The 12,172-nt window shown below is 40.9% G+C and overlaps 1 protein-coding gene across 4 annotated transcripts in view; it reads right to left on the bottom strand.

The window, feature by feature from the left end:
• The window catches only part of IMPG1 (interphotoreceptor matrix proteoglycan 1), a 205,122-nt gene extending 202,824 nt beyond the window's left edge, over nucleotides 1-2,298 (bottom strand). For 2 of the 4 annotated variants that reach the window (XM_075597988.1, XM_075597990.1), the window contains exon 1: nucleotides 1,942-2,297. In XM_075597988.1, coding sequence (XP_075454103.1) covers nucleotides 1,942-2,008 — 67 coding nt within the window. In that variant the 5' untranslated portion in view covers nucleotides 2,009-2,297. Of the gene's footprint in view, nucleotides 1-1,941 lie in introns of all 4 variants that reach the window. The other 2 variants (XM_075597987.1, XM_075597989.1) reach the window with 2 other exon arrangements.
• Between the last annotated feature and the right edge of the window lie 9,874 nt (nucleotides 2,299-12,172).

Raw genomic sequence — 12,172 nt, 5'->3', positions numbered from 1 at the left:
GACTCAGGGAATCACGCATCGATGAGCCCCGCCCACTCACCACCCCCAGCCACCACAGGGCTTTTCCGCACCATAGAGCCCCAGCTGGCAAGGTTAACACTCACTTAGCCTCGGCATGTGCTGTGCATACAAGCACCGCCCCCTAATCAGACCGGGCCCAGTACCTGTCTCGACGCGTATATGGAAGCCGCGCTCCACAACGAGTTTTCTCAAATACCCAAAAATTGTATTTGGAACTCGTGACGCCCCCGCAAACCCCCCACAAAACCCCCACCACACCCCTCCCGTCGCAATGTCTCCCAAGATCACGGTGAAGCGCTGTGCACGCGCCGCCCCCCACTAGGCGCGCATGCTACAGTGCTGATTGGGACCGCTGCCTGAGGGGCTTCAGGCGGCTTTTTACTCTTATGAGTAGTAGAGACTTTTTATGAAGGTAAAATTGGCTTTGCATGGTTTTAGGGATTTAACCTAATCTGGAAAGCTCATGCAAAATGTAATACATCTCCTTAGGATATGAGAGCTGACTAGATGAACTAAATCTGCAAAATGACGCAACCCCTGTGTGATCATTAAGATGATGCTATTTGGATTCACTGATTCATGTCTCCCACAATTGATCACTTCACAGTAAAGTATTATGCCATCTGGACAAGTCTGTTGGCCAGACCTTTACAGCATAATATAATTACAGGCATGTAATGCATATTATTAAATTGTTGCACTCTGTACTGTATAACGACTGTATTAATATTTTTAATTTTTCAAGCTTCAAAACATAGAAATTAATCAAATATTTCAGCATTTATATTATTTTTCTATCTATATCAATTTTTTTCTAAAAAAATAATATTTTATATATACATTTAATAAAAACAAAGAAAGTATCAAAATTGTATATGTAGAAGTAAAAGCAGATCAAAAATGTTACTAAATTAGTTTTTTTATATATCTGTTCTGTTGCATTTGAACTCTCTCTCCACATTTATATATGAGAGAAGTGGCAGTATATAACAAGGATAAGAAAACTGTGCCATTTTTGTCAATGCATTTTATATCAATCTAAATAGTCATAAGATGTAAAAAAATAGACATGTTTAAGAAGTGCCTTGGTAATAACTTGTACAGCAGTTTCAAGTTTGAATACAAGTAGCAAAGTAAAGAACATGTAAAATGTCCTTTCACCTTTGGCAATTTCTAAATCAATGGTAATATTTCTTTTGCTTATTGTCGTATTTTTCTGGACTGCAAAAATGTTCAGATTACAGTACATAAAAAATAGCACTACATTAATTCAGTTTACATCCATGACTTTTCCATTTTCCCTGTAATAAAATTGATGTTATGCCTATTAATGTGATTTACTAGCGTATGAGCTATACAACATAAATTTTAATAACAATATGAACGTATTTCATAATATTCTTCCAGTATGTTCCTGATGAACAGCAGTATAAATACTCTGTACCATAGCGCTTAGTCTATCTTTATTAATGTATAGGGTAATGCGTGTTTTTTTTCCCTGTCTTTACATTACAATACACACATATACTGCATATAGTATTTGCTTTCAGGTAAAATCAGTGCAGTCATTTGAACCATAGCATTACAATTCTGCTCTGCGCCATCTGCTCCTAGTATAAACTCAATAGAAATGTTAAGTGTGCTACAGTACAAGGACTATACATAGATAAACCTTTTAATGATGCCCTACATACTGTAGATCTGAAAGTACTGTTATCACATTATTTGACGCTCACAAAATGCGAGAATGGTTTGTGCAGTTTAACACCTACAGTATAGATATAATATATCACAACAGCAATACACTTCTGAAATGAGATAATAAAGCTAAGCATCATATACAGTACATACGTAATAGTTCATATTCCTTTTTTATGTAAGTTATCATACTCAGAACTTTATCAGCAAGTATCTACTTACCTTTACTTTCATGATGTTGAATAGATATGCAAATAATGAGCAATATTAATCCACCTTTACAGTTCATGCTGGCTGCTGATTATTCAAATAAAAAGGCTGACCATGCAAAAAGAAAGGAAAGTTTAAGCCTTACAATATAGAAAACAAAATACAAACTGTCTCAACCACTTTATGAACAGCAGGGCACTTCCCAGCTTCAGTTCAGGAAAAACAAATAGAAGGCATGCGGCGAGAGTTCCATACGCTTCATTGACTGTCAGAGGTACTAAAGTGGCCCTAAATTGTTCAGTTCCAATTGTGAAAAGAGTGACAACATTAGAAAACCATGTCTGTTTCTGGAATAATCTATTTATCTGCTGCTCAGACATAATCCTTCTTATGGGACAGATGGAAGGGCTGTCTGCATCTTATTAACCTTCTGGAGTGGCATGTGTTGATCCTAATCAAAGAACTTAAGGTGTAATGATAAAGGCCTCCATTCTGAGCCATTGGCAATCTCACTTACACATTCCATTGTCCTTTATACCAAAACGTATAATTTTTAAACATGTTAAATATGTTAATACTTTTATATTTCAACATTGATGTGGAAGAAGAATTAGCTGACTGCCCCTAGAGTAAACTGCTCACCCTAAACCAGAACCTACAATACTTAAGTACTTAAACAGGCTAAATCTACTTTGAGAAAATATAATCACTAGGTTCAGCTATTCTATGTTCATTTCATGTTGCCATATAATAGGGCTCAGTAGCCAACTGATTACAAGCTTCTTCAATTGCAAATTGTCACCTAAAACATAATAAAAGTGTATACTGCAGTGTATGTTCACCAACCATTCCAAAAATGGAAAAAGTAAGATCTTCAAAATAATTAGCAAATATAAATAAATACAAAATAATAGACCAGTTTGAATATAGAACATTTAGCACTTTTTGATTTTATGAGTACCTTAGAATTAGTACTATAATCTGTACAAACACCTTACAAAAAATACATGTTTAGGGTACCTCCAAACCAGGGTGTCTCATGTTTAACCCCCCCCCCTCCTCCACAAACAAAAAATACAGCATATTTAATGCTATCAAACATACAAAAATATGTTTTCTAAACAAGGTATGCCTTTAACTGATTATATTTCGTTGGATGTCAGTTTAACTTTGTCCAATATTTTCTTTTTTTACAAACCTAAGTAACGCCGAAAATAAATGTGTGAAATGTTGCTAGGGTCAAAATGTTATGGAGTATACTGTACAAAGAGTTGTATTGCATGTAATAATCCTGAAAGCCCCAGAGGCAATTAGCCTTAGGGCAATGTTGGACTGGGGATGACCCTTGATTCACCTCATTCAAAAGGGCTGATAGGTGATTGGTTAATGGGAAGCTGGTAAATTAAGTGGGAATTATGTAGTTTATTACAAGGTAGACATAAGGCAGGTGTTTGGTTGACAGGCTATGGGTTATTTCTGAACATGGTCTCAGGAATGGTTAAATTGTTGGTGGGTTATTTCTGTGCATGGTCCCATGCATGGTTACATTTTTGGTTTGGTTGTGATGGTAATTTCGGTTTTTGGCTGGGAGGCGGAGCCAATGTTATTTAGGAAATATGTTTTTCCAGCTGGGACGTGAGAGGTTAACTTCCTTATGTAATGGTTTGAGTTATGTATTGTTATGATGGTTTAATAAATTGTGCTGTGGCCTTACCACCACCTTATGTTTGAGTCTGGTGTAAGTTATTTCAATTAAGCCAAGTTTAGTTTAAAGGTAATATGTTTCATACAGTTCCCATGTAAAAAGTATTTTTTTGCTTATGATGGCAACATATACAATACAAAACTATGGGCCAAGTAGCACGTTAGCACACATCAAGGCGTATTCAATTGACTGTGTCATATGGTTTTCGAAGGCTGAATACGATTTAGAAATACAAACTTACACACGTATGTCCCATGTGCTTTTGCAACTATTTTCTAAACAAATAATAGTAGATGAGGGTTAACTCAGAAATGCAGTGTGCCATGTTCACAAAAAGGAACAAAGATTTGGACACAAAGAGATTTCCTAACTTTAATTATAACTGGGTTCTGATCTTAAGACGAATCCTGCTCCTCTCTTGAGAGACTTCTTTTTTTTACAGCCCTCCATTGCATGAGTGGTTAATGGAAACGGCATTTCCTTTGTGCATGGCACCTGCCAGATAGCATTACACTCTTCATGTATAGCTCTGAATGAACATGATGACATATCTGAACAGTTAGTGTGGGCTATGATGTTATATTTATGTTTTCTCTAAAGCAGACAACTTTCCTTTTTTTACATTTTGGTGAAAGTATAATATTTACAGCCATAGTAATGCTGACATTTATATGTCAAGTGATTTTTAAATTACATAATAATAAAGTTCCTGATCTAAAGATTTTGACTTAAGTCCAAAGTAGCAGCATTAAATATATTATATTTATGGATTGACTTGAATGCACAAAGGGTATAGGCCTTTATTTGCTGAGTGGTGCTATTCATTTCAATTTGCCTGCATAAATTATTGATTAAAAATACATACAAACCAAGTAAGATACTGATTTCATTCACATGTTGTATGACAGAGTGTTTGAGGGGACTTTAATAAATAAGAGTCTCTCTTCCTTTCCCCACCCCCAAAAAACAACACACAGGCAAATATTTGTCAGTAATGCATATATTAACAAAAAAAATGGCTAATTATTTATATCACATATGTACTATGTACATAGATAATACCCCTCTTCTCTAAGTCTATGCATTAACCTTAACAGTAATTGACATGTGATGTTATGACAATGCCTAATTTCCATATCATTATCCCTAATGGTCATAATACTGTCCAGTAGTTAACACAATGCTCTTTATGGGAGAGAAACATTATTTAATATTATGTAATTGTCTTTTGACGATACACTGTTAGTGTTACAATTACTTTAAGTTAGGTTAACGTCACGGTAAGTGACCTAGCTGAGCATTGTTTCCCTCAAGTTCAAAGTAGCAGCTGTAAATATTTAGTATTCATGAATCTCACTAGTATAAACAAAGGGTGTAGGCCATTACAGATGACACTGCCGGTTATGGCCCTCTCGCCTTGCGGGTCCCGCACGGCATCCTCTCCGTAGCCACGAGATCCCAGCGGCCAGACTTAATGGCTCATCGGATTAACACAGCGGGGGTCCCAGCATTTTAATGGGACTCACGCTGTGTGAATCCTACCCGGCTGCACCTGTGTGTAAGAGACGCGCACTAAGAGAGAGACTGAATCAGTCACTCTACCTGCGCGCCTCTAACAGGCGATCGTGCGGCTTTTATTTTATTTTGATAACAAAGTATTGCAGAAGGGGGTCCCCGGAGCTGAACCGCGTTGATTTTCAGGTCCGGGGACTCCCTGCTTCCCGAGTTACAGGCCCCGGTATGGGGTAAAAACACAAGAAAAAAGCGCAAAACACAAATGGTGAAGTATATCAAAGTGGATAATTTTAGTATTAAAAGGGTGAGTATTCTGTGTACATCAATATTGTAAAACAGTCGCATTTACGTGTAATCACACACGAAATGACCACACGGCAAACATCAGGTAGAATGGTCTGGAGGGTGTAGCTCTGGACAATCTGTTCCTGCTGTCTGGAAATATTGCCTGCGTCTCCCACGATCTCTCACAGAAGCAGCAACACGTGATTGGCATCCGCAGCATCAAGCAAGATCGCTCGATCACCAGGTCATCTGTCCCACATTAGACACTATGCACACATAGTGAGAGTCTCCTGCAGCCGGTAACGTGAATGTGCAGAGATGTACTCCTACTGCGGTCTCGGCAGCTTGCACTCAACAGTGGTATTCCGTCGGTAGACGCGCACTGTGATGACGTCACACGCGCGGCATACAGCTTCACACGGGCCGTATCAAATCAATGCAGGCAGGAATCGTACACATAAAAATGCTCAAAAGAACATATAATACTGGCAAGGGGTATTAAAAGGTACCACAATCGTGACAAAAAGTAATCCTACGCGTTTCGAAGCTGAACAAATGCGTCTTCATCAGGGATAAATTCACTGCCACTACCTCAGAGTTTATATACATATGGCTAATAATTAATTGGTCAGCCAATTAGACAAGAGTCAATCCGATAAGATCACTGAAATTAGTGGGCGTGACAGTGACTTTAAATGTTACATAAGATATAATATACACAATTTTATTCAAATAACACATAATCATCTGCAAACAAGAGCCGGGCGCTTACCTTACGTGTTGTGTCAGGGTGGGGGGTGCAGTATGATGCTTGAATAACAAACCAAATGGAGGTGGTCTCTCACAATGGAGTCTGTTAAGGATCCCTGTGCTCAACCCCAGAAAGGGGTTTCCAAAGCCCTTGTGGGATATAGAGAGAGAAAGAATAGGGGGAGCAAAAGGGTTTAGAGCATATTAACCAGCAATAACAATCTTAATACAGGTCACTGTCTCTGGAGTGTCAATATACAGATGATAAATCAATACTCACACGGCCCTGTGTGAGCAAAGTTGCATAGGGGTGTCTTGATTTTGGGGGTCTGGTCTGTCCACGTAGTTAGTGGGGTTAAGGGTATACATAAGTGAAGCAATAACCATAAACACTTACACGGCCATGTGTAAGCACAGTTGTTGAAAGGTATCTGTGGTATACACCTAGATTGCCCGTCCAAAGTAATCCCAGGGGTGCTGTGCACGCTGCTGCTGGCAGGCAGGGGGTTAAATACGGGTCTCCGTCACGGTTCTCCCGTCCTGGGGTTCTTTCCCTCCCCGTTTCAGCAAGGGTAGTGAGTGAGGCAAAATTACAGTGTGATATCAGCAATGATCTTTAAAAACGTAAACGTTTATTAAACATTGAATATTGAATCACAACAAATGCACTCACATAAAATAACACTGTCCCGGCGTGCTCCCGTGGCTGTGGTTCGCAGATGTTCCTGGCCGCACTCTCCTCCGCGTCCGGAGTCGGAATAGATGGCGGTTCCTGGCGCGGCTGTGTCTGCAACTGCTTCCACCAGCTACGGAAGCCCCAATAGTTCAAAAGTCTTCACCGAAATAGAGCTACGCGTTTCGCCGTGTAAAACGGCTTCCTCAGGCTAAAAATGACATTTTGAGCCTGAGGAAGCCGTTTTACACGGCGAAACGCGTAGCTCTATTTCGGTGAAGACTTTGGAACTATTGGGGCTTCCGTAGCTGGTGGAAGCAGTTGCAGACACAGCCGCGCCAGGAACCGCCATCTATTCCGACTCCGGACGCGGAGGAGAGTGCGGCCAGGAACATCTGCGAACCACAGCCACGGGAGCACGCCGGGACAGTGTTATTTTATGTGAGTGCATTTGTTGTGATTCAATATTCAATGTTTAATAAACGTTTACGTTTTTAAAGATCATTGCTGATATCACACTGTAATTTTGCCTCACTCACTACCCTTGCTGAAACGGGGAGGGAAAGAACCCCAGGACGGGAGAACCGTGACGGAGACCCGTATTTAACCCCCTGCCTGCCAGCAGCAGCGTGCACAGCACCCCTGGGATTACTTTGGACGGGCAATCTAGGTGTATACCACAGATACCTTTCAACAACTGTGCTTACACATGGCCGTGTAAGTGTTTATGGTTATTGCTTCACTTATGTATACCCTTAACCCCACTAACTACGTGGACAGACCAGACCCCCAAAATCAAGACACCCCTATGCAACTTTGCTCACACAGGGCCGTGTGAGTATTGATTTATCATCTGTATATTGACACTCCAGAGACAGTGACCTGTATTAAGATTGTTATTGCTGGTTAATATGCTCTAAACCCTTTTGCTCCCCCTATTCTTTCTCTCCACATAATCATCTGCAAAAGAAATATATAAAAAAAGGGGGAAGAAAAAATGAGAAAAAAACACGATTAAAAACACAGCATAGTTAAAATTAAATTACTGCGATTAGTATATCATGAATAAGTTTTTATATGGCAATTACCATAAAATAGGAGAAAAACTCCAAGAAATTATTTATTATTTATTTAAAAAATATTTTACCAGGAAGAAATATGTATTGATTTGTTGCATTGTTCAATGGACACAAATGAAAAATGAACCCTTAACATATAAGTATATAGCAATAGCATAGCATTAGGAACCCAAACTCTTTATAAAGAGCCCAAACGTCCAAGTCCTCATTTAACCCTTTAGGGGCCATGCAATCCAATTTATGGATCCAAAATGATTCCTCAGCAGATAAAGCTTTAAGTCTATCCCCCCTCTCCTGTTGGTTGGTACATGTTTAATACCTATAAAGGTTAAGGAGGAGGGATCTTTCTGATGGTAAACCAAAAAATGTCTTGAAACGCTATGCTTTTCATAGCCATTCCTAATATTCCGAACATGTTCCTGTATTCGGACTTTCAAATTACGTTTAGTCCTCCCCACATAGTGTAACCCACATGCACACTCAAGTAGGTACACTATGTAGGTTGAATCACAAGTAACACAATCTTCCACCTGAAAAATCTCCTTTGTTTTCTTTGAAGTAAAGGTCTTACGATTAGAGTGCATATGCTTACAGGCAGAGCACCTAGCACAGTTAAAATTTCCCATCCGTTTAGTACCAAGCCAAATTTTATTGTTACTCAAACTTGTCATTTGTCCAATGTCACTAGGGGCTAGAGTATTTTTTAGATTCGAAGCCTTCCTATAAATGAATCTCGGTCTTTTAGTCAGGTGTTCACATAGAACTGGGTCATGACTCAGAATGTCCCAATGTTTTTTGAACACCTTCTCAATACTCCTGTGAGCTGAATTGAAGTTAGTTATAAATGCCACATACGCTTTTTTTATATCCATATTACCTGATTTTTTAGATTTTTTATGTTGCTGAATCAACAGGTCATTGTGATCTATAAGTCGGACCCTTTCAAGTTCTCTTTTAAGATGTTCAGAATTGTATCCTCTCTCAATAAAACGACTATAGAGTTTCTCTGCTTGTGTGTTAAAGGTGTCATTATTGCTACAGTTTCTTTTGAGGGGGTAGGGGGTGGTTGTGCAAAATCATAAGGATTATATTACAGTAATGCTACTTTTTTTAATACATGAGCGCAGGGTGTCCTGCATAATTTTGCAAGCGTGGATCGGGGCTACTTGTGTGTTTGTGTGTGGCTGTGTGTGTGTGTGTATTGACTGCTGCTGAGCGCAGTTCAAAGTCAATTTTGTTTGTCTCCCCAAGCGACAAGCTTGTGCATAAGTGCACAAAGGCAATCCTTTTGGGGGCATTCATCCACCTCTTTGCTACCTCCCTTCCCTCTCCCCCCCCTTTTTTTTCTTCCTTCCCCTCCCTGCTTTTTGTCTTGCTATCCCCATTATCATCCACACTCCTACCTACATTATTATTTATTTTTTTCCATTTTCAATGTTGTGTTTTCACAGTTTTTTTTAACATTATTTCTGTACATTCATAGTATGATTGATATAGGTGCAGCCTACCCTTTCACTTGCAGAGGATCGCAGCGTAGCAGGTTCCCAGCGGAGGAGAGTAGGAACACAGCGCTATTCCAGGGCAAACACCAGAAGGAGGGGCGTTTGACTTCACCGTGCTCGGGCGTGCTCCTCGATATACCTCCGAAGTCCCTGTGCGTGCGCACACACCATCACATAGCCGCCACCTGCACTATCCTGTTCAGCCACCCACACACATCTTCGTGGCTGCCCCTCGCACACAGCTTTTTTGTCCTCCCGCGCAGAGCGTCTGCGGCCCGTGCACCCAGTTTTCGCCGCACGCCGCCTGCGCCCCCCTAAATAATCTTGCGCCTCATTGCCCCCCCAGTTTGCGCACCACTGCATTACAACACACATTCTCAATCAATCACCACACACACACACAAACAGACACACACACACACACACACAGACACACACAGACACATACAGTCAATCCCCCCCCACACACACACTCAATCCCCCCCCACACACACACACTCAATCCTCCCCACACACACACTCAACGCCCCCCCCACACACACACACACACTCAATCCCCCCCCCACACACACACACTCAATCCTCCCCACACACACACTCAATCCCCCCCACACACACACTCAATCCCCCCCCCACACACACTCAATCCTCCCCCTCCACACACACACCCAATCCCCACACACTCACACACACACTCAGTCCCCCCACACACACTCAATCCCCCCACACACACTCACACTCATCCCCACACACTCAATCCCCACATACTCACACACTCAATCCCCACACACTCACGCACTCAATCCATACACACACAATACCCACACACACAATCCCCCCACACTCACACACTCAATCCCCCCACACTCACACACTCAATCCCCACACACTCACACACTCAATCCCCACACACACTCAATCCCCACACACACTCAATCCCCACACACACTCAATCCCCACACACACTCAACACACACACACACACACACACACACACACACACACACACACACACACACACACACACACACACACACACACACACACACACACACACACACACACACACACACACACACACACACACACACACACACACACACACACAATCCCCCCCATACACACACACTCAATCACCACACACACTCAATCCCCACACACACACACACTCCACTCAATTCCCCCACACGCACACTCAATCCCCCACACACACACATTCAATCTCCACACACTCACACACACTCAATCCCCACACACTCACACACTCAATCCTCACACACTCAATCCCCATACACTCACACACTCAACCCCCCCCCCCACACACACACTCAATCCCCACACACACACACTCAATCCCCCCCCCCCACACTCAATCCTCCCCCCCCCCCACACACACAAAAATCCCCACACACTCAATCCCCACACACACACACACTCAATCCCCCCTACATAATCTTGTGCCCCCCCAAGGGGGCGCCCCCCCCAGTTTGCACACCGCTGGGCTAGGAGATACATGACTCCCAATGGTTTTTGCTTTCTTAAATACCATTCTGGGATTTGAACTTGTATATGGATCAAGGTCTCTGTCCAATTTCAAAACTGCCCAACGTTTATGTAAAATAAATCTGATCTGTTCGCTTGTTTTGAGAATGTGGTTATAAAGAGTGGTAACTGGCTAGTTGCATCATTCTGTATATGAATTTTTCTTTTTGCATTGTTATACTTTTTTGATTTATTTTTGGTCAAAAGTTCTCTTCGATCAGCATTTAATGCATTTTCAAAAGCAACCTCCAGGTCCCTCTCTCCATAGCCACGACTCCTAAACCTTTTCTTAAGTTCTTCCGCTTGTGTAAAAAAGGACTCTTCTGTTGAACATATTCTCCTTAGTAACTGTCCTTTGGTGATGCCCTGTATTAGTGATCTAGGATGGGCACTGTTAGATCTGAGCAGGGAATTTCGGGAATTTTCTTTCCTATAGTTGTTCGTCTGTATTTTTAGGCCAACATCTATGTACAAATGTAGATCCAGGTAGTCAATTTGTGTATCATGATATATATGAGTAAATTTTAAATGATAAGTATTTGCTTCTAGATAGTCAAAAAATGCGTGAAGTGTGTCCACATCCCCATTCCAAATAAATAATAAATCATCTATAAAACGACGATAAAAAATAATGTGTTCTCTGAATGGGTTAGTGTCACCGAAAATGTGTATAGTCTCCCATAATCCCATAAAGAGGTTAGCGTATGAGTGTGCAAATGACGTGCTCATAGCTGTCCCCTGTGACTGTAAGTAATATTGTTTATCAAACATAAAATAATTGTGCTGTAAAAGAAACATAACCGAATCTAATAGGAAAGTGCTCTGTGCTAAGTGTATATTAGAGTGATTAAGAAAATGACTAATAGCTCTTGTGCCTAAAGTGTGATCTATTATCATGTATAATGAGGTCACATCAAGTGTGACCCACATAAAAGTATGTAACCAATTGATTTTTTGAATGTCTAGAAGCAAATCCGAAGTCTCTCAAATATGAAGGAAGTGTTTTAACTAAGGTCTGTAAAAAATGATCCACGTACCTAGATAGACCATCTCCCAAAGATCCAATACTAGAGATAATAGGTCTGCCAGGAGGGCAGACAAGAGATTTGTGGGTCTTTGGGAGATGGTGAAAAATAGGTACGATTGGAAATGGATTATAAAGATAAACCGACTCCTGTTTCGTTAGAACTCC

The sequence above is a fragment of the Ascaphus truei genome, chromosome 4 (genome assembly GCF_040206685.1).
Source record: "Ascaphus truei isolate aAscTru1 chromosome 4, aAscTru1.hap1, whole genome shotgun sequence".
Taxonomy (NCBI): domain Eukaryota; kingdom Metazoa; phylum Chordata; class Amphibia; order Anura; family Ascaphidae; genus Ascaphus; species Ascaphus truei.
This window is presented reverse-complemented; position numbering and strand designations above follow the sequence as displayed.